We start from the raw sequence: 27,372 nt of genomic DNA, 5'->3' as shown, positions 1-27,372 counted from the left end.
TTTCAATATTTAAAAATACGATTTATTAAAATATAAGACTTTGGTCAAATCTTATTTGATGATTTTAAGTTTTTTTTTTAATTTATTTTTTAGAGACAGAGAGAGAGGCAGAGACACAGGCAGACGGAGAAGCAGGCTCCATGCAGGGAGCCTGACATGGGACTCGATCCTGAGTCTCCAGGATCACGCCCTGGGCTGAAGGTGGCGCTAAACCACTAAGCCACCAGGGCTGCCCTTATTTGATGATTAATATGTAGCAAAGGCTTTTGTGTTTTTTTCCCTGAGATTACTCTAGTTTCTAATGAAGACTTCTGATCAGTGAGGATATTGACTGTTTTCTTCCTCATGTGAAGTCTCTGATGCACAGTGACAGGCTGAATTTTATAGGTCTTCTGACATTATATTCATAGGGTTTTGTCCCACTGCAACAGAGTTAACTAAGCTATGTGCATTTAACCGACAGAACAAAATCTTTAAGAGCTCAACAGTACATTTTTAAAAGCCAACCCATGAAGATCTGTTAGAGAATTGTTTCACCCAGTTATTCATATTTCAGCTTATGCTCTAACATGCTTAATACAGAGCACCCAAGTCTAGGTGCTAGAAATCCCTCTATTCCAACATAACATAGGACAGAAAGAATGTAAGGTGATTTTTAAAGGCTAAACTTAGCTTAAATGTAACAGCGGCATATTCCATGACCAGTATCACTTAAATGAATAACAGACTAGGAAATCACTGGAAGAGGAAATATTTAAGTGAAAAAATCTGCCAATCTATGTGATATGAGCTTTTTTACTGTGTGCTATCAATTAAGGTAGGAGTCCCTTTAGGACTTCCCAAATTCACCACAATCAAGGCTTTCCTCTCTGGTGTGGATTCTGGTATGATGTACTCTAAGAGCTGCCTTACGAACAAAAGTTTTCCTGCATTCATTACATTCATAGGGTTTCTCTCCTGTGTGAATTCTCTGGTGTACTCTGAGAGTTGAATTTTGTGCAAAAGCTTTCCCACATTCATTACACTCATAGGGTTTCTCCCCTGTATGAATTCTCTGGTGTGCACTTAGATGTGACTTCTGGGAGAAACTCTTCCCACATTCATTACATTCATAGGATTTTATGCCTGTGTGAGTTCTCTGATGTACTCTGAGGGTTGAATTATGGGCAAAAGGTTTCTCCCTGTATGAATTCTCTGATGTGCAGTAACATAGGATTTCTGGGAGAAAGTTTTCCCACATTCATTACATTCATAGGGTTTCTCCCCTGTTTGAGTCCTCAGATGCTCCTGGAGGTGTGATGCCTTGGAGAAAGTTTTCCCACATTCATTACACTCATAGGGTTTCTCTCCTGTGTGCATTCTCTGATGTGCCCTGAGGGCTGAGTTATCAGCAAATGCTTTCCCACATTCCTTGCATTCATAAGGTTTCTCCCCTGTGTGAATTCTCTGATGTGCACAGAGATGTGTCCTTTGGGAGAAAGTTTTCCCACATTCACTACATTCATAGGGTTTTTCTCCTGTGTGAATTCTTTGATGGACTATGAGGGCTGCCTTACAGACAAAAGTTTTCCCACATTCATTACATTTATAAGGTTTTTTCCCTTTGTGAATTCTTTCATGTCCACTAAGGTATGATTTCTGAGAGAAGGTTTTCCCACACTCACCAATTTATAAGGTTTCTCACCTGTGTGAATTCTCTGATGTGTTCTGAGATGTGTATTCTGTGAAAAAGTCTTTCCACATTCATTACATTCATAGAGTTTCTCCCCTGTGTGAATTTTTTGATGTGCTCTGAGTGCTGAATTATGGGCAAACATTTTTGCACATTCATTACACTCATATGGTTTCTCCTCTGTATGAATTCTCTGATGTACTCTGAGAGCTGAATTATGGGCAAACACTTTTTTACAGTCACTACATTCATAGGGTTTCTCTCTGGTGTGCATTCTCTGATGTGCTCTAAGGGCTGAATTATGCACAAAAGATCTCCCACAGTCATTACACTCATAGGGTTTCTCATTTGTATGAATTTTCTGATGTGCTTTGAGAACAGATAGATGGGCAAAAGACCTCCCACATTCATTACACTCATAGGGTTTCTCCCCTGTGTGAATTTTGATGTGCTCTGAGGTTTGAATTATCAGCAAAAGTTTTCCCACATCCATTACATTTATAGGGTTTCTCCCCCATATGAATTCTCTGGTGTGCACTAAGGTGTGTCTTGTGAGAGAAAGTTTTCCCACATTTAAAACACTTGTAGGGTTTTTCACCTGTATGAATTCTCTGATGTGTTCTGAAATGTGATATCTTAGAGAAAGTTTTCCAACATTCAATACATTTGTAGTATTTCTCCCCTGTGTGAATTCTCTGATGTTCTTTTAGATTTACCATCTTGAAGAATGTTTTCCCATATACATTACTTTGACAGGGTTTCATTACTGTGTGTGTTCTTTGGTGTACTATGAGAGCAGACTTGTAAGATTTCCCACATCCACTGTTTTCATAAGATTTCTCCTTTGTGTGAATTGTTAGATTTTCACAGAGGTTTGACTTCTGACAGAAAGTTTTTCCATATTTATTACATTTATAGAGACCAACTGTCATATCAGTTCCTGGATAATGAATAAGGTGTGAATTTGAACAAAAAGATTCTCCACATTCCTCAGGTTTCTCTCCCGAATGGTTCCTCTGATAATGAATGAGTTCTGCTTTCTGGTAAAAGGATTTCCTGCATTCATGACATTCAAATGACTTCTCTCCAGTTTCACTTTGCTCATGTACACTGAGGGCTGAATTTTGATGGAAGGACCTCCCATATTTACCACACTGGTAGAGTTCTGCTTCTGTGTGAGTTCTCGAACATACTATAAGGTCTAATTTCTGGTAGAAAGCATTTATACATCTATTATTTGTACAAAATTCTTCTCTAGTTTGTGTCTTTTTTCGTACTACACAGGTTGAGCTCTGGCTCAAACTTTCGTCACATTTATTGCTTGCAAAAGCACCCTGTTCTTTAACAGTTCTCTGAGATTGAGTAAGAGATAAGATCCTGCTGAAGTTATTCTCATTTTCATCACATTCTGAGTGTGTCACAGCCATGTGAACCTTACTGTATTTCACAGTGGTGGTTCTGTCACAGGATTTCCCACATTTATTCAGATCAAAGCATTACTCTCTTACGGCAGTTCTCACATACTTAAATAAAGTTGCTTTATCACAGTTTTTCCTAAATTCATCATCCTTATAGGATTCCCCTCCTATAACACAGTCTTATCATATAAAACTTACCCAAATTCATCATATTCAAAAGATTTCTCCAGGGACTGAAGTTTCTGATGATCTTTCCTATAACTGAAAGCTTTCATGTTTTTATTATACCCATAAGACTTCTCTCCAACATGCGTTTTCTCATGCTTCATATCAAACTGCAACTTTGCGCATACATTCATGCAATCAGCCTTCTTTCTCGAAGAGTTTCGATCACAAATAATTAATTCAGAAACAACTGGCAAATTCATTCTACATGAGTCAGATCTACAGGGCAGTTTTTCAGAAGAATTTGGAGTTATGTCCAGATTAAATGGTTTTCCTAAAACTTTCTGCCCTTTATTCAATGTTTTGTTATCAGTGAGTATTACTTGCCACAGAGGTTTCTCTTCTTTTCTTTGGTTCCCCTCAATGTGAATATCAACACTAAAATATCCTAAAATGAGAAAAATTGAAAACATCTTTACCTTTTATATTCCTTATGGAGAGGAACTTATAGCCGTATGTTTGTTACATATTGTATTCTGTTACAAGTCACATTTCCAAAGTTCAATAATACACACACATAGGGAAAAAGGTATACTCTCTTTTTTTTTCTCATCCACGTTGTTTAAAGAAAACAGGTAGTATGGCCAAAATTGAGTAGCTCCTTTCTTCCCAAGTTCTCCTGCTTACAATTAACAAATCCCTGGAAAATCAATATATCTATAGTAAATAAGTAAGATGCTACAAAATGGAAAGTAAACTTTGGGACTCAAAAAATGATGTAGCAGAGGATTCCAAGGCTGTTCTGTTTCCCAGATATCTCATGTGGGGTACTAGAGTGTCGTAAAAACCTACAATCCAAAGTCAACAATATACACAAAAAGAGCTACAAGAAAAGTGTGTTCTTGATTGCCAAATGGCTGAAATGAAACAAAGGTGATCTAACAGAACAGAAAATATTTTTGACAATATCCACCCTGCTCAAGCTAAACAAAAATGGAACATTCCCCTGTGGTTCAGCCAGGTTTAGCAGGGAATGAAAGTTCCACTGTGACAGGTCCTTTATGGACTGGACACTCTTACAAAATTTCTATGAGCCAAAACTAAGAGCTCACTTGAAAGATCATGAAGAATCCTAAGAAAGTTCTATTTATAGGACATTCAGGGATGGTAACAGCAATCACTACCAAAATTCTTCCTGGAACTACATTCCTACCTACCCTATGGAATCTGCAATAGCAAAAGCAATAAATCTGTTGTCTTAGGGTATTTATGGCAACACAGCAGGTAGGGGATGGAAAGAAGGGAAAAGAGGCAGGAATACTACAATATCATAGCTAGAACGAATAGAAAGCATCTGGAATAACAATGCTCTCAAAACCCAAGAATGCAATACATTTAAAAAATCAATTTAATTTATATTATTCTCAAATGCACATGAAACATTCATCATGGAAGACGGCATTCTATACTGCAAGAAAAATCTTCACAAATGTAAAAGAACAGAAATCATATAAAGTGTAATCTCAGGCCATCAAAATTATCCCAGAAATCAATAACACAAAGTTACATGGAAAAACACAACCTATTTGTAAATTAATATAATTAACCCATTGGACAAAGAGAAAATTTCATAGGAAAATCAGATATTTAGAATTGAATGAAAACAAAAAATGTTTAGAATATAATGTAGTTTTTTTTTAATTTTTATTTATTTATGATAGTCACAGAGAGAGAGAGAGAGAGACAGGCAGAGGGAGAAGCAGGCTCCATGCACCGGGAGCCCGATGTTGGATTCGATCCCGGGTCTCCAGGATCGCATCCTGAGCCAAAGGCAGGTGCCAAACCGCTGCGCCACCCAGGGATCCCCAAAATGTTTAGAATATATAGAAATTTGTGAGATGGGGATGCTTGGGTGGCTCAATGGTTAAGCATCTGACTTCAGCTTGGATCATGATCCTGGAGTCCCAGGATCGAGTCCCACATCAGGTTCCCTGCATGGAGCCTGCTTCTCCCTCTGCTTGTGTCTCTGCCTCCCTCTCTCTGTGTCTCTCATGAATAAATAAAATAAAATCTTCAAAGAAAGAAAGAAAAAGAAAGAAAGAAAGAAAGAAAGAGAAAGAAAATAGAATTTACATCACCTCTTCTAGAAAATACAAGATCAATATCTAGAAAGAAAGAAAGAAAAGAAAGAAAGAAAGAAAGAAAGAAAGAAAGAAAGAAAGAAAGAAAGAAAGAGAAAGAAAAAAAGAAAATCAAATTTACATCACCTCTTCTAGAAAATACAAGATCAATATCTCTACAGACTAAAGATGGCGGAAGAGTAGGAGTCCTCAACCACCTGGTCTCACCAACTTACCTTTAGAACATCCTGAACGCCTACGAATTTGACCTGAGATTTAGAGAGAATGGCTGGAATGCTACAGAGAAAAGGGTTTTCGCTTCTAGCAAGGTAGGAAGGTGGCAAAAAATAAGTAAATAAAAAAGAATAATGTAGGGGAGGGGCCCCGTGAGGAGCTGGGCTAAAGTGAGAGCCTCTGGGACAGGAAAGCCCAGAGCTGGAGAAGTGGAAACTTCAAAAATCTGCACTGGCGTTTTCCCGGACGGAAAAGTGCTTAGCAGGGAAATCGGGCAGAACCTCAGGAGGGACAGTAAAGCCTCAAGATTCCTAGAGTCACAGTTAGAGGAAGTGTGCCTGAGGGAATGCTCAGCACAAACTCTGGTCCGATATCTGTAAAGGGCATTTGGGAAAAGCCAGTCGGTTAGGCAGGCCGGCTCTGGACAGACATGGCTGTGTCCCGTTGCCACCAAGAGAGGCGGTCGGTCCACAGGAGCGCAGTTCAAGCAGCACAAGACCCTGGATCCCAGGGTGCCAAAACAGACAAAGCCCACGATCCTGTGTTCTCCCTGGGACAGGAGGAAGCTCCTGCTGCTGAGCGCCCTCAAGCTGTGCAGATTAGTGCACTCACGCCAGGGTGGGGGGGGGGGAGGGGCCCAGGAGCATCTACATCAGTGCAGACTCGGAGGCTGCATTAGTTAGTAGCAGGGAGCTAACTCCAGACTAGAGATCTGGCCGCAACAGAATTGTTGTTCCTCCTTGTTTCACCATGTGCCTGAGAGAGGCAGGGATGCCAGGGAACAGAGGCCTCTCCTGGTAAACAGCTCCCACTGAGCATGGCACCTGGCAGGGGGCAGGGCAGCTCCCTCCAGGCACACACAACTGAGAATCAGCACAGCAGGCCCCTCCACCAGAAGATCAGCTGGAATAACAGAGTAAGAGTTCTTGACCAAGCAGCCCTGGGAAGCTCCAAGAATGAAGGAGAAACAGAAGGAAAATAGTATACAGAACTGGAGGGTTCACCACCACTTTTTTTAATTATTTTTTTTTTCCTTTTTCCATTACAACTCGATTTTATATCACACTAAACATTTCCAATATTTTTTCTCTTTTCCCATCTTAGCCACAATATTGTACCAGCTCTAAATTGTAGTTTCTTCCTTTTTGACTTTCACATTTCTACAATGTGAAAACTGTCTTAGATACATTTTTCACTTCTGGATTCCCTTCAACATATGCAATTTAATTTGGGGAGATATATGAAATACGGGTTTTTGTTTTGTGTTTACTGTTCTCTGCCTCATTTTCTTCTACAATGGTAGAAGTTAATACCTTCTAAAAAATGACCAGCATGCACCCAGAACCAAATGGAATACCGTTCTGGGTTCATTCTATAAGATTATATTCTCCCTTGATTCCCATTTTGCCCCCCTCTTTTTACTCGTTTATGTTTTGGTGGTTAATGTTGGAGCTTTCTATGCAAGTATTGCTGGTTTATATAAATTTGGGACTGAGCATCTTCTAACATAAGGAACAAAATATACTCAGAACCAAGAGAATCACCCTCTAGGATACCTCAGGTAGACTACATTCTATCTCCACTGCCACTTCTTCACCACCGCCATTCCCCCGTAGTACAGCCCTTGATTTTCTTTTTTCTCTTTTTCCTCTTTTCTTTTTCTTTTTTCTTCTCCTTTGGGGCTTTTTGCCTTTTTTATTTTTTATTACTTCGTTTTAAAATTTGTTTTTCACATGAGTGTCCTTTTGTTTAATTTTGTTCAGATCTTCTTTTTCATTTTCTGGTCTCCGACCTTGTTAGAGTCATCTAGGGTGGAATTTACTTAGGTTGTGGTTGATATTTTTGACACAGCCTGCTCATACAGCCACTCTGCACTGAACAAAGTGACTAGAAGGAAAAAATCACCACAAAACAAAGAATCAGAAACAATACTCTCTGTCACAAAGTTACAGAATAAGGATTTCAATTCGATGTCAGAAAGCCAATTCAGAAGCACAATTATAAAGCTACTGTTGGCTCTGGAAAAAAGCATAAAAGACTCTAGAGGCTTTGTTACTCAAGAATGGAGTTCTAAGAAGGGCAAAATTAAAAGCAAATGAAATGAGATACAATCCAAAGTGGATGTCCTAATGACTAGGGTTAATGAGGTGGAAGAAAGTGTGAGTAACATAGAAAACAAGTTGATGGTAAGAAAGGAAGCTGAGGAAAAAAGAGAAAAACAATGAAGAGACCATGAGGAAAGGTTAAGGGAAATAAATGATAGCCTCAGAAGGAAGAATCTACATACAATTGGGATTCCAGAAGAGTCTGAGAGGGAGAGTGGGCTACAAAGTATATCTGAACAAATCATAGCTGAGAACTTCCCTAATTTGGGGAGGGAAACAGGCATTCAGATCCAGGAGGTACATAGGTTGCCCCCAAAATCAATAAAAACTGTTCAAATCTCGACATTTAACAGTGACACTTGCAAATTCCGAAGATAAACAGAAAATCTTTAAGGCAGCGAGAGAAAAGAGATTAACTTATATGGGGAGAAGTATCAGATTAACAGCAGACCTCTCCACAGAGACCTGGCAGGCCAGAAAAGGTTGGCAGGATATAGTCAGGGTACTAAATAGAAAGAACACACAGCCAAGAATACTTTATCCAACAAGGCTATCATTCAGAATGGAAGAAGAGATAATGAGCTTCCAAGATAAGCAGAAACTGAAAGAATATGTGACCACCAAACCAGCTCTGCAAGAAATATTAAGGGGGACTCTGTAAAAGAAAGAGGGAACCCAAGAAATAAAACAGGGACTGAATAGGTATTATGACGACACAAAATTCATAGTTTTCAATAGTAACTGTGAACGTGAATGGGCTAAATGACTCCATCAAAAGACACAGGGTTTCAGGGCTGGATAAAAAAGCAAGACTGATCTATTTGCTGTCTACAAGAGACTCATTTTATACCCAAGGACACCTATAGCCTGAAAATGAAGGAGTGGAAAACGATTTACTATTCAAATGGACCTCAAAAGGAAGCTGTGGTAGCCATTCTCGTATCAGATAAATTAAGGTTTATCCCAAAGACTGTAGTAAGGATGAAAAGGGGCAATATATCATACTTAGAAGATCTATCCAACAAGAAGACCTAACAATCATGAATATTTATGTCCCTAATGTGGGAGCTGCCAAGTATATCAAGCAATTAATAACCTAAGTAAAGAGATACATAGTAATAATACACTAATAGAAGGAGGTTTCAACACAGCACTTTCTGCAAATGACAGATATTCTAAGCACAACATCACCAAAGAAACAAGGGCTTTAAATGATACACTGGACCAGATGGATTTCACAGAACTTTCCATCCAAATGCAACTGAATACACATTCTTCTCAAGTGCACATGGAACTTTCTCTAGAATAGACCACATACTGGATCACAAATCAGGTCTCAACTGATACCAAAAGATTAGGATTAACCCCTATATATTTTCAGACCACAATGATTTGACACCAGAATTCAATCCCAAGAAGAAATTTGGAAGAAACTCAAACAATGGAGGTTAAAGACCATCCTACTAAAAGATGAATAGGTCAACCAGGAAATTAGAGAAGAATTAAAAAGAGTCATAGAAACCAATGACAATGAAGATATAAGCATTCAAAATCTTTTGGATACAGGAAAAGCAGTCCTAGGAGGGAAATACACAGCAATACAAACCTCCCTCAAAAAACTGGAAAAAACTCAAATACCCAAAGCTAACCTCACACCTAAAAAAACTGGAGAAAGAACAGCAAGTAAAACCTACAGGAAGCAGAAAAAGGGAGATAATAAAGATTCAAGCAGAACTCAATGACATAGAGACCACAAGAACTGTACAGATCAACAGAACCAGGAGTTGGTTTTTTGAAAGAATTCATAAGATAGATAAACCCCTAGCCAGCTTTACTTAAAAAGAAAAAAGACTAAAATTAATAAAATCATGTATGAAACAGGAGAGATCACAACCAATACCAAGAAAACACAAACTAATTTAAAAATGTATTATGAGCAGCTATATGCCAACAAATTGAGCAATCTACAAGAAATGGATGCATTTCTGGAAATGCACAAATTACCAAAACTGGAACAGGAAGAAACAGAAAACCTGAACAGGCTAATAAACAGCGAGGAAACTGAAGCAGTCATCACGACACAAAAGTCCAGGGCCAGGTGGCTTCTCAGGATAATTCTATCAAATGTTTAAAGAAGAAATAACACCTATTCTGCTAAAGTTGTTCTGAAGGATAGAAAGGGAGGGAATACTTCCAAACTTGTTTTATGAGGCCAGCATTACCTTGATTCCAAAACCAAACAAAGACCCCACCAAAAAGGAGAATTATAGACCAATATCCCTGATGAACACAGATACAAAAATTCTCAACAAGATATTAGCTATAGGATCCAACAATACATTAAGAGGATCATTCACTATGACCAAGTAGGATTTATCCCCGGGATGCAAGGTTGGTTCAACCCTCATAAAAGAATCAACATTATAGATCACATCAACAAGAGAAAAAACAAGAACTACATAATCCTCTCAGTAGATGCAGAGAAAGCATTTGACAAAATATAGCATCCATTCCTGATCAAAACTCTTCAGAGTGTAGGTATAGAGGATACATTCCTCAGCATTTTAAAAGCCATCTATGAAAAGCCCACAGGTAATACCATTCTCAATGGTGTAAAACTGAAAGCCTTTCCCCTAAGATCAGGAACACAACAGGGATGTTCACTCTCACCACTGTTATTCAACATACTACTAGAAGTCCTAGCCTCAGCAATCAGACAACAAAAAGAAATAAAACACATTCAAATTGGCAAAGAAGTCCATCTCTCCCTCTTCACAGATGATATGATACTGTATATAGAAAATGCAAAGACTCCACCCCAAGATTGCTAGAACTCATACAGCAATTTGGCAATGTGTCAGGATACAAATCAATGCACAGGTATAAGTGGCATTTCTGTACACTAACAAAGAGACTGAAGAAAGAGAATTAAGGAATCAATCCCATTAACAATTGCATTAAAAAGCATAAGATACCTACAAATAAACATAACCAAAGAGGTAAAGGATTTATACCCTAAAAACTACAGAATATTTCTGAAAGGAATTGAGGGGCAGCCCGGGTGGCTCAGCAGTTTATCACCACCTTCAGCCCAGGGTGTGATCCTGGAGACCCGGGATTGAGTCCCACATCGGGCTCCCTCCTCTCTCTCTCTATGTCTCTCATGAATAAATAAATTAAATCTTTAAAAAAAAAAAAGAAATTGAGGAAGACAGAAAGATGGAAAAACATTCCATGCTCATCGATGGAAGAATTAATATTGCGAACACGTCTATGCTACCAGGGCAATTTACACATTCAATGCAATCCCTATCAAAATTCCATGGACTTTCTTCAGATAGTTGCAAGAACTTAAGTTGTCCAACTTAAGTTGTCTGTCCCCTTCAGATAGTTGGAACATCTTAAGATTTGTGTGGAATCAGAAAAGACCACGAATAGCCAGGGAAATACTGAAAAAGAAAACCAGAGCCAGGGGCATCACAATGCCAGATTTTTTGTATTACAAAGCTGCGTTCATCAAGACAGTTTGGTAGTGGCACAAAAACAGACCCACAGATCAATGGAACAGAATAGAGGACCCAGAAATGCGCCCTCAACTCTATGGTCAACTAATATTCGACAAAGCAGGAACGAATATCCCCTGGAAAAAGTACAGTCTCTTCAATACATGGTGCTGGGAAAATTGGACAGCCACATGCAGAAGAATGAAACTAGACCATTCTCTTACCTCAGACCCAAAGATAACCTCAAAATGGATGAAAGATCTAAATGTCCATCAAAATCCTAGAGGAGAACATAGGCAACACCCTTTTTGAACTTGGCTACAGCAACTTCTTGCAAGATACATCTATGAAGGCAAGGGAAACAAAAGCAAAAATGAACTATTGGGACTTAAGATAAAAAGCTTCTGCACAGCAAAAGAAACAGTCAACAAAACTAAAAGACAACCTACAGAATGGGAGTAGATATTTGCAAATGACACATCAGATAAAGGGCTATATCCAAGATCTATAAAGAGCTTATTAAACTCGACACCCAAGAAACAAACAATCCAATCATCAAATGGGCAAAGGACTAGAACAGGAATTTACCAAAGAAGACATACACATGGCCAACAAGCACATGAAAAAATGCTCCACATCCCTTGCCATCAGCGAAACACATATCAAAACAACAATGAGATACCATCTCACACCAATGAGAATGGTGAAAATTAACGAGACAAGAAATAACAGATGTTGGAAAGGATGTGGAGAAAGGGGGACCCTCTTGCACTGTTGGTGGGAATGTGAACTGGTGCAGCCACTCTTGGAAAACTGTGTGGAGGTTCCTCAAAGAGTTAAAAATAGAGCTACCCTACTACCCAGCAATTGCACTGTTAGGGATTTACCCCAAAGATACAATTGTAGCGAAATGCTGGGACACCTGACCCCAATGTTCACAGCAGCAATATCTATAATAGCCAAATTGTGGAAAGAGCTATGGTGTCCTTTAACAGATGGATGGATAGAGAAGATGTGGTCAATATAGACAATGGAATATTACTCAGCCATTAGAAACGATGAATACCCCCCATATGCTTCGATGTGGATGGAACTGGAGGGTACTATGCTGAGTGAAGTAAGTCAATTGGAGAAGGACAATCATTATATGGTTTCACTTATACAGGGAATATAAAAAGTAGTGAAAATATTATAGGGGAAAGGAGAGAAAATGATTGGGAAAAATTAGAGAGGGAGACAAACCATGAGAAGCTCTTAACTCTGAAACAAACAAGGGGTAGTGGAAGGGGAGGTGACCAGGGGCATAGGGGGACTGGGTGATAGGCAGTGAGGAGGGCACTTGATGGGATGAGCACTGGGTGTTATACTATATGTTGGCAAATCGAATTTCAGTTTAAAAAAAAAAAGGCAAAAAAAAAAAAAAATCTCTGCAGACCAGTATCTCCCATGATAGAAATGTAAATATCCTCAAAAAAATAGCATCAAAAAGAACAATGCAATATATAAAAAGAAATGATATATTAGATCAAGGGGGATTCATCCCAAGAATACACACTGTTGTGATATTTAAAACTCAATGTTATCCATCATATTAATCATTTATTGAATTAAAACCATACAATCACATAATTTAAGACAAATACTACTTCACAAAATTCAGAATGGATCCATTAACCTATTGTAAAGGGAATCTATAAACAGCCTAGAACTAACACTGTACTTAAGAGAGAGAATACTTAAACCCTAAGATCAGAAAAAGTCAAGAATGTCTACCGTCAGTGCCTCTATTCCAGACTGTACTGGAAGTTCTAACCAATAGCAATATGGCAAGAACAGAAATAAAAGATACAAAATATACATTGAGAACCACAGAAACATCTTCAGAAAAGTTCCTTAGTATTTTCAGCAAGGGAAAACTACAAAGCCAATACTAAAGCCAATCATACACAAACAATTACTATTAGATTTTTAAGTCAAACAAAGAATATAATTTACCATGATGCTGAAAACAAAAAACAAAAATACTTGGTATCTGTATGCTGAAAACTACTGATCAAAGAAATCATAAGTAAAAGGAGGTATTTTTTTGTGGTTGTAAAGCAATGGTCTTTATTTTTTTAATTTAAATTCAAGTTGCCAACATACAGTATAACACCCAGTGCTCATCCCATCAAGTGCCCTCCTCAGTGCCTGTCACCCAATTACCCACCCCCACCCACCTCCCATTCCACAACCTTTTGTTTCCCAGAGTCAGGAGTCTCTCATAGTTCGTCTCCCTCTCTAATTGTCCCACTTAATTGATGTATATGTCCTTTATGGATTGGAAGACTCCAATCTTTTTAAGATGTTAAACCTCTGTGATTTATAAATTCAATACATGCCCAATTGAAAAACTGGCATGCTTTTTGTAAATATCAAAAAGCTTGTTTTAGGGGAACCTGGGTGGCTCAGTGGTTGAGCGTCTGCCTTTAGCTCATGCTATGATTCTGGGGTCCTGGGATCAAGTCCTGCATTGGGCTCCCTTTGGGGAGCCTGCCTTTCCCTCTTCCTATGTCTCTGCCTCTCTCTGTGTCTCTCATGAATAAATAAAAAAATTTTTTTAAATGCTTGTTTTAAAATATATACAGAAGAAATTTGGTGGACTTACATTACCTGATTTCAAGACCTAATTAAGAATCTAGAATGGTGGTGATCCCTGGGTGTGGCTCAGTGGTTTAGCGCCCAGGATCGAGTCCCACGTCAGGCTCCCTGCATGGAGACTGCTTCTCCCTCTGCCTGTGTCTCTGCTTCTCTCTCTCTTTCTGTGTCTCTCATGAACAAATAAATAAATAATCTATATATAAAAAAAAAGAATCTAGAATAGTAACAATGTGGTACTGGCATAAGGATATGAAGATGAATAAATAAAAAAAGAGATACCACAGAAATAGTCTTAAATGTACAGAATATAAGTACAATCATATACGCATAAACTTATGTACCATATACAAAATATACATTTATCCATTTTTTCAGAACAAGGGAAATGCTAGTCAGTAGGGAAAGGATAATCTTTTCGATAAATGGCACTAGAATAACTATTCTCATTTTTAAAAATTTAAACTTGACACATATCCTGTCTATGAAAACTAACACCAAATGAATTACAAAACATAAAATATGAAATTTAAAAATTTCTAGAAGAAAACATGAATAAATCTGTCTTTACTTTGAGTTTGGATATTTCTAGACAGAACAAATATAAGATCCTTAAGAGAAAATCAAAGAGTTGAATATTCAATTTTAGCCAACCTCCTCTGAAACCATGCCAACAAAAGAAGTAGAATGCAGTTTCACTATTGCCAAATGTGGACAGAAGTCCATGCTCACCACTAACCCTCCACTGACACCTTTGGGAGGTAGAGGAGTAGGCTGTCACATTAATGATGTGGGGGTTGAGATATCAGGGTCCCCACCAGCCTTTCCCTAACACTAAACGTCCTGTATTTAATTATGTGCCAATGTTCCTAGCTCACCTTGTTTTATAAAATCTTTCAGAATACTACATTTGTTCTATGTGTATATATCATATATTTGTAGATATATACACACACACGTATTTAGATATATATATACACAGACATACCTATATACATATATATACACAAACAGATATACATAAACACACATATATAAGTATATATACATATGTATATAGATATATACAGATATACACATATATGCACACATATACATACATACAGATATATACACACAGATAAAGATATATAGATATATACACATATACACCTATACATAGGTATACACACGTATATAGACATATTTACACAGATATACATATACACACATATATACACACATATACATGCAGATATACATATATATAGATACACATACATATATATACAGATACTCATATATATACACATATATACACACATAGATATATAGGTATATATACACATATATAGATACGTAGGTATATATACATGTATACATATATGTATATATACATATATACACATAGATATATACACAGATATACATGTATATATACACATATATATACACACAGATATATACACAGATTTCCATGTATACATATACATGTATAGATACACACACATACACCACACACACATACACATACATATTCAGCTGTACTTAGCAGGCAGAGTAAAATAGGATATATTTACTGCAACTTTCCCCTGGTTAATACTTTTTATATCTTATTAATCCCTTTCCTAAGCAGAGTCATGAACACATTTTCATTATTATAATATAGAATATTTCTAGTTTTAGGGCCTCTGGGTGGTTCAGTCTGTTAAGTGTCTGCCTTCGGCTCAGGTCATGATCCTAGAATAGGCCCCACACGGGGCTCCTTGCTCAACAGGGAGTCTGAGCTTCTCTCCTCTCTCTCTGCTCCCCCTGCCACTGCTCACTCTCTCTCTCAAATAAATAAAATCTTAAAAAAAAAAAAAAGAATATTTCTAGTTTTGCTTTAAAAAGAAATCAGGCCTTTAAGCCACCTGAATCTCATTTTTCATTTCATAAGGTTACTCCGGGATTCTTTCTCCCCACTGTTCTATAGGGATAGTGCCATCTGTCAAAGACCAATTATCTATGAAGCATATACTTTTTTCTTGAGTTTTCTTTTCTGTTTCACTAATTTATTAAACTATCCTACTTCCAGTTCCACACAACTCTCAGAGCTTTACATATGTGATGGGGCCAATCCTACCACAACCTTCCTATGAATGAGATTTACTTTGAATATTGCATTAGATGTTTATAATATTGAATTTATTATATGAGTGCTTCTTTTCTTTTGTCTTTGTTAGGGTTAGCTAAAATTCATTCATTTTACTCTCTTCTATTCTAAGAAACATTCTATAATTTCTCAGTCTTCTAGGTTATTAATTTTTAATTTCACTTTTAAATTCTGCGTGTTAGTATACCTGCTATTGTTCTTGCTTAATTTATTACTAGGACTACCAATTTACCTGTTCATTAATTTAGCTATATCCTAAGGTTTATAATATGCACAATTATTTTGTATATGTCATGCAATTTTGGGTTTGATATCGTTTTTTAAATTTTTTTTTTAAATAGATCTGCCCTACGACCCAGCAATTGCAATGCTGGGGATTTACCCCAAAGATACAGATGCAATGAAATGCCAGGACACCTGCACCCCGATGTTTCTAGCAGCAATGTCCACATAGCAGCCAAACTGTGGAAGGAGCGTTGGTGTCCATCGAAAGATGAATGGATAAAGAAGATGTGGTTTATGTATACAATGGAATATTAGTCATTAGAAACGACAAATACCCATCATTTGCTTCGATGTGGATGGAACTGGAGGGTATTATGCTGAGTGAAATAAGTCAATCAGAGAAAGACAAACATTATATGGTCTCATTCATTTGGGGAATATAAAAAATAGTGAAAGGGAATAAAGGGGAAAGGAGAAAAAATAAGTGGGAAATATCAGAAAGGGAGACAGAACATGAGAGACTCCTAACTTTGGGAAACGAACTAGGGGTGGTGGAAGGGGAGGTGGGTGGGGGGTGGGGGTGACTGGGTGACGGGCACTGAGGTGGGCACTTGACGGGATGAGCACTGGGTGTTATTCTGTATGTTGACAAATTGAACACCAATAAAAAATAAATTTATTTTAAAAAAAGATAATTTTTTAAATATCCATGTTAAGAGTTTTTTTATCTCATTAACTTCTATATTTATCAAATTATGTTGAGAATATTACTAATGGGATTCTAATTTATTGGATTTATTGAGGTTTTCTTTCTACAGTAATATTGTATTTTCACTATCATGATTAATCTATGGGAATGTCAAAGGCTTCTTTGATTTTAGGATACACATACAAATATATGATTCACTTTTTTTTTTTTTTTTAAGATTTTATTTCTTTGAGAGAGCCAGGGAAAGAACAAGCATGGGGAAGGGGCAGACAGAGGGAGAGGCACATTCCCCACTGAGCAGGGAGCCTGTCATGAGACTGGATCCCAGGACCCCAAGATCATGACCCGAACCAGAGGCAGATGCTTAACCTATTGAGGCCATCCAGGCACCCCTGGTTGACTTTAATATAAATATCATTTATATCCCATATAGACATACTTATTTAATGTTCATAGTATCTCTAATCAGATGAGGTACACCATTATCTCCTAATCCTGGTGAGTTTTAAATTCTTAGAACCCCATCATTTTGTGTTTTATGATAGCTGGTATGATATTGCTTGGTGCAGTTACTCAAATGCTTAAGGGTTTACTTTGACCTGTGCTCTTGATCAGAGGGTCTTCTTTTAAGTTAATGAATTTATTTATTTATCTATTTATTTAAAAATTTTATGTATTTATTTGAGAGAGAGGGAGTGAAAGAACACAAGTGGAGTGTGGGGCAGAGGGAGCAGCAGACTCTCCCACTGATTAGAGAGCCCAATACAGAGTTTAACCCCAGGACTCTGAGATCATGACCTGAGCTGAAGGCAGACACCTAACTTACTTGAGCCACCTAGGCACCCCTAAGTTAATTCACTTACTGCCTAAACCTGAATAATAACACAAAACCCTAAATTATTTCATTTTTTTACTTAATAGCTTTACTATTCTTTTACTGCAATATTTCAAAGATACTTATTTCAGGGTATCTTCTTTAGCCAACAATATGATCATATCATTTACAACTAGTGACTGGGAAATATGCCTGATCTAAAAATTATGTCAATCTTCATGTTATGTTGTCTGACTGAAAGCTTTACAATAAGAACTTTCAGTAAACACTTAGGATGATTTTACTCCTTTGCTCTAAGAACTATATTGAAACTATAATTTTTGAAGTTTCTGCAATTGTTTACTAGTTTACACAAATACCAATAAGCACATGGAAAAATGCTTGACATCACCAGTGATCAGGTAAATTGTTAGGGACTGAATTCTATCTCCCTTCAAATTCATACCGTTGAAGCTCTGATCCTTAAGTAACTGTATTTGGTGATAAGGCCTTTGTGGAAATAATTAAGGCTAAATGAAGTCATAAGGGTAGAGCTCAAATTCTTAGGGGGTAGGTGTCCTTATAATAACAGGAAGAGACATCAAAGCTCTCTCTCCCTGAAAGCAAAGGGGAAAGGCTATATGAGGACACAATCTGAAGGCAGTCATCTGCAAGCCAGGAAGAAGCCTCACCAGAAATTAATTATGTTGGCACCTGGATGTTGGACTTTCAGCTTCTAGAACTGAAATAAATTTCTGTTGTTTAGGCCATCCAGGCTATGGTATTTATTATGCCAGGCCAAATGACTAGTACAGAAATGCACATCAAAATTTCAGAAATATACCACTTCACATCTACTAGGATGGCTAGAATAAAAAAGTCAGATAATAACAAGTGTTGATGAAGATGTGGAAAAATTAGAACCCTCATATGCTATTATTAGGAATGAAAAATAGTACAGGCACTGTGGAAAATAGTCTGGAAGTTCCTGAAACAGTTACCACACAACCCAGCAATTTAACTGTCAAGTATAACTCAATAAGAGAAATAAAAGCATCATGTCCCCTCACTGCCCCTCAAAAATGTACATCTATGAAAAACTTGTAAATGAATGTTTCTATCAGATTATTCAATAGTCAAAAGGCAGAATCCCAAATGTAAATTGAATGAATGGGCAAACAAATGTGGCAAAAACATACCATGAAACATTATTTTGCCATAGGAAGGATCAATAAAGTACATATAAACCTTTTAATTCTATGTGAAAGAAACCCAATCAAAAAAGATCACATAATGTATGATTGCATGGTACATGAAATGTCTGCAATAGTCACATCTAGACAAAAAGTAGATTAGTGATTGCTTGGACAGAAGGCCAGGGAGGAATAGCTAGAGTATGAGATTTCTTTTTTTTTTTTTTTTTAAGATTTTATTTATTCATGAGAGATACAGAGAGAGACAGAGAGAGAGAGAGAGAGAAAGAGAGAGAGAGAGGCAGAGACACAGGCAGAGGGAGAAGCAGGCTCCCCAAAAGGAGCTGATGTGGGACTTTAATTTTTATTGATTGATTGATTGATTGATTGATTGATGTGGGACTTTATCCTGGGCCCCAGGATCACGACCTGAGCTGAAGGCAGATGCTCAACTGCTGAGCCTCCCAGGCATCCTAAGAGTATGAGGTTTCTTTTTGAAATGATGAAAATGGACTGTGGTGTTGTTTACACATATCTATGATTATATGAATAGGCACTGAATTGTACCCTTTACATTGGTGGATTATACGATATGTAAATAGTACCTCAGCAGAGCTATTTAAAGGGGTAAAAGAACCAACGAACCAAACAAAACTTTCAAAGGTATTCCCCTAAAAGTTTAACTACTCTAAGTGTTTCCTTCCATCAGTGCTCACCCACCTAGGTACCTCTGGTTTAGGAATTCTTCCCCTAAGGACCAGGGCTCTTCTCCTTGCTCCAACTTGAAGATCATCTTGGGTTTGGTAGTGCAATATCCTATAAAAATGACAATTGAGAGTATATATAGATCAGATCCATGGGCTTTTTGATACAGCAGCATGAGTACCAAAATAAATGTGCTCATTTGAAATTTTCCATTGTTTCTGTTTCCTCAAGTCTTCAGGTATCTTTGACCTCTTACTCAAAAGCCTGTATTACACTAATCTCTACAAAGAATCCATGTGTCTTGATAACTTTTAAAAAAAGGAAATTTAATTTAGAGTAAGTCACATAATAAGGTATGCTTACCCACTGAGATGAGGTGGCTATAGTTCTCTAGCATCACATCTCTGTACAGAGTCCTTTGTGCAGGGCTCACATACTGCCATTCATCCTGGGTAAATACCACAATCACATCTTCAAATGACATGGATCTCTGTAACAACATGTTTTGTTTAAAGATTCAGAATTATGTTCAGAAAATATCTTTGAGAATTACTACTTTCCCTGTTTACTCTTAAGCTCTAAAAGACATGCTTATCAAAGATGCCTATTTCTGACCTAATTTTGTCTTTAACTGTGGAGTTACTCAGTTAAAAAGGTTTTTAACTTATAATTCATTTATCTATTTATGAATTATAGATTTTTTAAGACAAAAAATTTTAATGTAAAGAGATTTCCTATAACTCTTACTCTTCATCCTGAGGGATTACTGTGGGTATTCTAGAGAATTCTAAAATGTTCATTCTCTCCTTAGACATCATCATTGTAAATAATGGGAGACAAAGAAGGTACATGCAAGCTGTAGAGATGTCTTACATGATTAAATTTAGGTATAAATACAGATATAAAGATATATAAATTTAGAGCTCATGAAGAGCAAAGAACAACTTACCAAGGATTTGGAGTCACAGAGACCAATATAAGTGAATGTTGTTTACACAGAAGTAACAGCAATGAATATAAGGATAAGCATATAGTCACAGAGCAGAAGCAGCAACCAATTTGATAACTACTTTCTTATACAACCACCCAGTCTAACTGTACGAGCAGCTCCTGGAAGGCTAGTGCCAAACACTGACATTTAGGAAACAACAGGAAAAAGAAATGTTAGAAGTTTTAGTGAGACAGACCTATTCATGTTGTTCCTAAAGAGTCTGTGAACATAAAGCTGGAACTATTCTTTAAATTAGTATATATGTGGTTTTAGAATATAGAAAGGAAGTCTAAGATGAAGACGATCACTTAGGAGTTACTAGCAATTTAGGTGGTTAACTAAAATTATAAGAGGCAAACAGCAACTTGAGCTATATGCTATACATCCTATATGGGACTGAGAAAAGAAAAACACCAAATAGCATTTAGGGAAGCATGAATATTAAAGAGGCTGGCATACAAAGTATAGGCCACAAAAGCCAAAGAAAAAGCTTTCTGAAAAGTAGTAAGAGTCAGGAAATGGTAGAATCTCGCAAAATGAGAAAAAGGAAAATTTCCATAACAAAAGACTTCAAAGGGGCTGGGGAGGAATCGGAGTTGCTATTCAACAGGTATTTAGTTTTAGTTATGCAAAATTATTAAGTTCCACCTAAAAATGTGCTGAGGGTAGATCGCATGTTAAATGTTCTTATAGTAATTAAAAGTAGAAATGAAAGGGAAGACTAAGAGATCATAGGACAGAAAGAATTTTTTTCTCCCCCCAGTGTTATGTATCCAATTATTTGTTCATTCGTGTCTTCAGTATTACTAAGTGAGTACCTCCTGCATGTGAAACTCAGTAGTAGTAGCAGCTGGTAACTAAAACAAATAAATAACAGGAATATCTCTTAAAAATTTTGATCTAAAAAAAAGGGAAAATTTAATTATATTCTCCAAAACTAAAAAAAAAAAAAAATAGGGAAAAAAGTGGCACTACTTTCATTTTTGCCAATCTCTTTAATATCTGACTTAATAAAATCACTTGGATTAAAAAATATAAGCTAACAAGTGACAAAATAGTGAAGTAAAGGATCCAAGCAAATTCTCTCCTTCATAAAAACTATGCAAAAACTAGCAAAAATTAGGGCACCTGGGTAGCTCAGTTGGTTAAATGTCCAACTCTTGATTTCAGCTCGCGTAATGATCTCAGGATTGTGGGATTGAACCCGTCAGCCTCCACACTCAGCACAGAGTCTGCATGAAATTCTCCCTCTGTTTCTCTCCTGCCCCTTCCTCTCACTCATGCTCTCTCTTGCTCTCTCAATAAATAAATAAAATCCTTTAAAAAAAAACTGGCAAAAGTTATAAAAATTAACAAAGGCTATCTTCAAAACATTTGTAAAAAATAAACAAAAACAAAACAGGTGAATCACAGTAAGAATGTGACCTTTTAACTTACCCTGTTCTCATCCCTCTCCTTCCAAGTCCAAAATAGTTTGATAACCAGCAGCATGGCCACCACAACACCACCAAAAGTAGGCTAGAGATCCATCAAAGCCTCATTCACAAAAAATTGTCATTATTTGGCCTGTTTGGTGGTTTCCTGAAAGACTCTACTTAAAGGATGCCTTTATTTGAGCTAACTCAGAGCTCAGTGTGTAAAATATTGTCCTCACTTGTCATTCATCAAAAACTGAAGGCATTTCTTTAAATTAATTGGCTACCCAAAGTGGTAGATAACAGCTGAGGCAAACAATGGCTTAACCAATAAGCTTGAAAGGAATAGCTGGATAATAAGAAGTCCATAAATGTTTTTGAAAAGCTCTGATATATTCCTGAGAATCCAGGAGGCCTCATACTTGCAAAGAGCTATGCATATGCTTAAGGCTGTGAGCATACTGAGGAAAAATGTGAGAAGGCCCTGAGCTGTCGCTTATAGGTGCCCCAGAGGCGTGGCATTAGAAAAGTCTAGGCTAATGCAGTTATAAGGTATCTAACTGTTGGAAAAATTCTGTGACATGCAGAGAGCCCCTTAGCAAAGACTGGAAGACCTACTCGTTTTAGGCATTTAACGAAATTTCTGTAGACACTTCAACCGCCTCAGATACAAGATACACAGGCTCTACAGAATTTTTTAAAAAGTCACTGAACAAATAAATTTCAACAATGATCCCGATGGAGGAGAGAAATTCTAATTATCTAATTGCCACATTCTTTTATTTAAAATGTCCTATTTTCAACAACAACAAAAAATTAGTAAACAAGGAAAGAAACAAAGGAAGGCCCATATACAGAAAAGGTATAATCAACAGAAATTGCTCTTAAGGAAGCAGACATTGAACTTACTAGACAATGACCTTAAATCAGCTATATTAAATATGGTCAAATACCTAGCAAAAACAATGTCCAAAGACTTAAGGAAAAGAAAAGAAAAACATTTCACTGAATAAAGAATATCAATAAAAAGAGAAATTTTAACAACAAATAGAAATTATATAGAAACTCAAGAGTTGAAAAATACAATAACTAAATCAAAATTTCACCAGAGGGATTCTCTAGCAGATTTGAGCAGGTAAAAGAAAGAATGAACAGACTGGACAATATGCTCATTGAAATTACATACTGTGAAAAACAGAAAGAAAAATGATAAAAAATGAACTATGGGATAGCATCAAGCTTACCAACATATGCATCAGTAAGTCTGAAAGAATATTTGAAGAAATAATGGCCAAGAACTCTCCAAATTTCATGATAAACATTAATCTACAAATCCAAGAAGCTCAATAAACTTCAATAAGGATAAATCTGGAGTAAGAGATCCACACTTAGACACATGATAATCAAATTGTCAAAAAATAAAGACAAAGAGACAATACTGAAAGCAGCAAGAAAGAAGTGATTCATCACGTACAACAGTATTAAAAGCAGATTACTAATCAGAAACCATGGAGGACAGAAAGCAGTGAAATGATGTATGACAAGTGCTGAAAGAAAAAAGTTGTCAACCAAGAAAATTGTATATTCAGCAAAAATAGAAAAAATTAAAACCTTCCCAGATAAACAAAAACAAAATTTGCCATAGGCAGAACTGCCATACAGGAATAATACCGGGTTAGCAAATCTATACAGACAGAAAATAGATTAGTGGTTGCTTGGGGTTTGGGGAAATGAGTAGATGAGAGGGGATAAAATATGGAGTTACTTTTTAAGGTGATGAAAATGTTCTAAAATTGACTGTGGTGATATTTGCAGAAATCTGTAAGTATACTAAAACATCACTGAATTCTACATTTTAAATGGGTCAAAGGCATAGTACGTGAATTGAATCTCAATAAAGCTTATAAAGAAAATAAAGAGAATGAAACTATTCCAAGAATAATAGAGCAGATTAAAGGGCCAACATCCTAAACTGGAAATGAGGAACATGAAAGGAAAGAGAAAGAAGATAAAGAAATAAGCCCTGGAAGGATGGAGTCAATGGATGGTGTCATGGATATTATTAACAAAGAAACCTTCCACAATGAGTGAAAAGTAGAAGCAAATGCTACAGAAAAATCAGATAAGGAAAGGATTGGACAAGACCCAATAGATTTGAGTATAATCAAGTCTCTGGTCACTAGATATGACAGGCAAGTGGGGAGAGAAACCAAAGCATCATGTAGAGGTTTGAAGTGTGAATACAACAGGTTGAAATGTTTGAAAGAAAACACAATTTTAAACTGTCTGCTGAGCAACCTGAATATCATGGGTACTCAAAATATTTATGGAGAGTAATTTTAAGGGATATTCAGTTGATTCATTAGAACAATGTCAAATTCAACCCCTGTATTTGAGCTTCTGGAAAACAGAATTGACCAAGTTCACATTTAGCATTATGTCTCCTACTTTTATTGAAGAACAAGTAGAGACCATGTTCTATATTACTTTAGTAACTACTGAAAAGTTAACTAAATCATCCACTAGAAAAATGAAGATTTTTAAAAATCTATAAATGTTTTAACATTCCATGTGGTATCAGTTTGCTTAACCTTCTCACTAATGTCAACCTTTAAAGCAGCACTGTTTGACACCCTGACAAGGCTACCAAAACTCAGAAATAAATTTGGAGCTCCAATTTGGTAAATTTGTAATGTAAGAGGACCTGCATATCCATATGCCACCTTTATTCTGCTACTCATCTGTATTTCCATCTCTGAATGCATCTGATCTGTTTCTATTTCTACTTTTTCATGTTAATGGACACTTAAGTCCTGATAAAATCCACCGTAAACAAACAGGTTATTAAAAAAGAACTCACCTGCACTATGTTCATTTTCTGCTGCTCCTCAAAGAATGTAAAGAAATTAAAAGGTTCAGCTGGGAAAGAGGAACAAGAAATAGGGTCAGCAGAAACCTGGTCTGCCTTACAACTATTTTCATTTACCTAAAAATCTCATAACACCAGCTGGAAAGAAAGGTTTCCCTATAGAAGAATGTCCTTTTGACATTTTTAAGAGGAACAGGAAGGACCACACAGAGGTAGGACCTGAACATGTGCATCTCCGATATGATTATGTGGATTTAACCTTGCATCATTTTCACTGCTGTGAAACTCAGAAGTCAATGAATTAACAATTTCTGTCCCCTTCTAAGTAGGAACAACAAAAAACACAAAATAAAACAAGAGGATAGTGGTTAAACAAATTCAGGTATACAAAGGTAAAATTTTGCACCTTCACTTAAACTAATACTTTAAAAACCTATTTAGATGGGATTGTTAATCAAATTTGTATTGTCTTTACACCTTGAATTAGAGCTTCCCCAGAGAACTCCAAAATAAAGATGGGATGCTTTATGCAAGAAATATTTTTTCTAACTTTGTTTTCTAAATTGGTTGCAAATTCTAAAACAAATTTTTTAGTAAGATGCTTATAGTACTGACCTGTGTAAATAAACAGCACTGTGCTTAAGTTCTTGATTCTGCCTGGGTGTCTTTACAAAAATCATTCATTTCAGGGCCAATATTTTGAGCTTCCAAAAGTGTCTAATATAGAAAACCTTTTTTCCACTATCCTTTTGTCATTCCCTACACTCAGGAAAAAGGGAGTACCAGCATAACTCTAGATGCCACATGTGGTGATGAGTATGCTATGAAGGCAGCTCATAATCTGGAAAGAAGGGAGAATGAAGAAACTGGGTGCTATTTAGCATTTCGTCAGTTCTGTCTCGTTAAACCTTCCCTGGGCATCAAGTCCTTACCAGCCATCCAGTGAAGTGCCTTTTCCTGTACAGTCTGACAGTCACCTATCCCTCTCAATCTCAGGTTACCACCTTCTGCAAGCTAGTCCAGTGCCCACTGTCACGCATCTGTGATGGCTTCTGCGCGTGATGCTATCACCAAATCTAATTCATGCTATACAGAGATCAAGAATTGCTTCTGGTGGAGGGAATCAGGACCCGTGCTTGAAACTTCTGCTTCTGCTCTGAAGCTCCAGTGAGGAACCTGTCAGGACAGCTGTTCTTCTAAGTGACAGTTGTTCCTAGGGCTCTCTTTTTCCAGTCTTAAGAGTTACTTTACTACAGGGTAGCCCCGGTGGCACAGCGGTTTAGCGCCTCCTGCAGCCTGGGGTGTGATCCTGGAGACCCAGGATCAAGTCCCACGTTGGGTGTCCTGTATGGAGCCTGCTTCTCCCTCTGCCCGTGTCTCTGCCTCTCTCTGTCTCTATGAATAAATAAAATCTTTAATAAGATTTTAATAAAATCTAAAGATTTAAAATCTTAAAAAAAAAAAAAGAGTTACTTTACTACAAAGGGGCTGGGATCTGGGGCTGAGAAACAAAAACAAATTTGATGTATTTGAAACCTCCACTTAACACTCTATACCTGACTTTGGAATCAACTACTACAAATGAACTATCCAATAACGTGGCCATCAGCTGCATGCAACTACTACACCTGAAGTGTGTGTGGCTAGTGCCACAAATCAAAATAACAATTTGGATATACTGAGTTAAACACATCAGGTTTATTAATTTCATCTCTTTTTATTGTTGCTAGTGAAAAATTTTAAATTACATTTAGTTTCCATTTTCTATTGGCCAGCACTGCATTAGATTATCAGACTGTGCCTTTGAGGATGGAAATACCTTAGATGCTGCAGGAAGGCTCAAGACTCTCAGGGGCTCTTAAAAGAATCCACAAATCCCAGGATATATTTACCACATTGTAAGACTCTGTCCATATTCACTTCACAATCATATCTCTGCAAATTTGGGGACAGGCTATTCTGCTAAAAGCTCAAAGGTTGCAACTCTTGGTTTGGGGCAGGAAAGATATTGGAAGAGCAACGTATAGAGGGACTAAACCCGTACTTGTATTTACATCCAACCTCTCCCACCTACTATCTTGTACCCGGGGGTATATCATTTGGCTTCCAGTAAATTCCTTTCACCTTTTAAAATGGCATATTTATAAGGGCAATTGTGAGGCTTAAATGAAATACCAAAGGAAACAAAGGGTCTTGTGATAGCAACTTACACACCAATTACTGGAAGTCCCAGGACCTGCCGCTCTCAGACGCCCCACACAAACCTACCCGACCTGGAAGGCCCCGGGCCTCCCGGAGCCGTGACCCCAGTGCTCTCAGCCCAGTGGGAGGCCTCTGCTCCCGCAGAGACCCAAAGAAGGCGAAGTCCGGTCCTTTTCGACCAGAGAAGATGGTCACAAGGGGCGAGGCTGACTGCGCTGCGCTGAAAGCGCCCGGAACACCGTTCCCAGAGGCTGCGCGGTA

General features: G+C 37.2%; 1 protein-coding gene across 1 annotated transcript; it reads right to left on the bottom strand.

The window, feature by feature from the left end:
- On the bottom strand, nt 1-27,372 carry LOC491382 (zinc finger protein 658). Its single transcript, XM_038526800.1, is given in 9 exon segments — nt 1-1,179; nt 1,182-1,667; nt 1,670-2,115; nt 2,117-3,263; nt 3,266-3,703; nt 19,650-19,745; nt 19,998-20,124; nt 24,901-24,959; nt 27,178-27,372. Coding segments are annotated over 8 exon segments (3,105 nt in total). The 5' UTR covers nt 24,916-24,959; nt 27,178-27,372; the 3' UTR covers nt 1-829.

The sequence above is a fragment of the Canis lupus genome, chromosome 1 (genome assembly GCF_011100685.1).
Source record: "Canis lupus familiaris isolate Mischka breed German Shepherd chromosome 1, alternate assembly UU_Cfam_GSD_1.0, whole genome shotgun sequence".
Classification (NCBI taxonomy): domain Eukaryota; kingdom Metazoa; phylum Chordata; class Mammalia; order Carnivora; family Canidae; genus Canis; species Canis lupus.
Note: the sequence above shows the minus strand (reverse complement) of the source record. Positions and strands in the feature narration are given on the sequence as shown.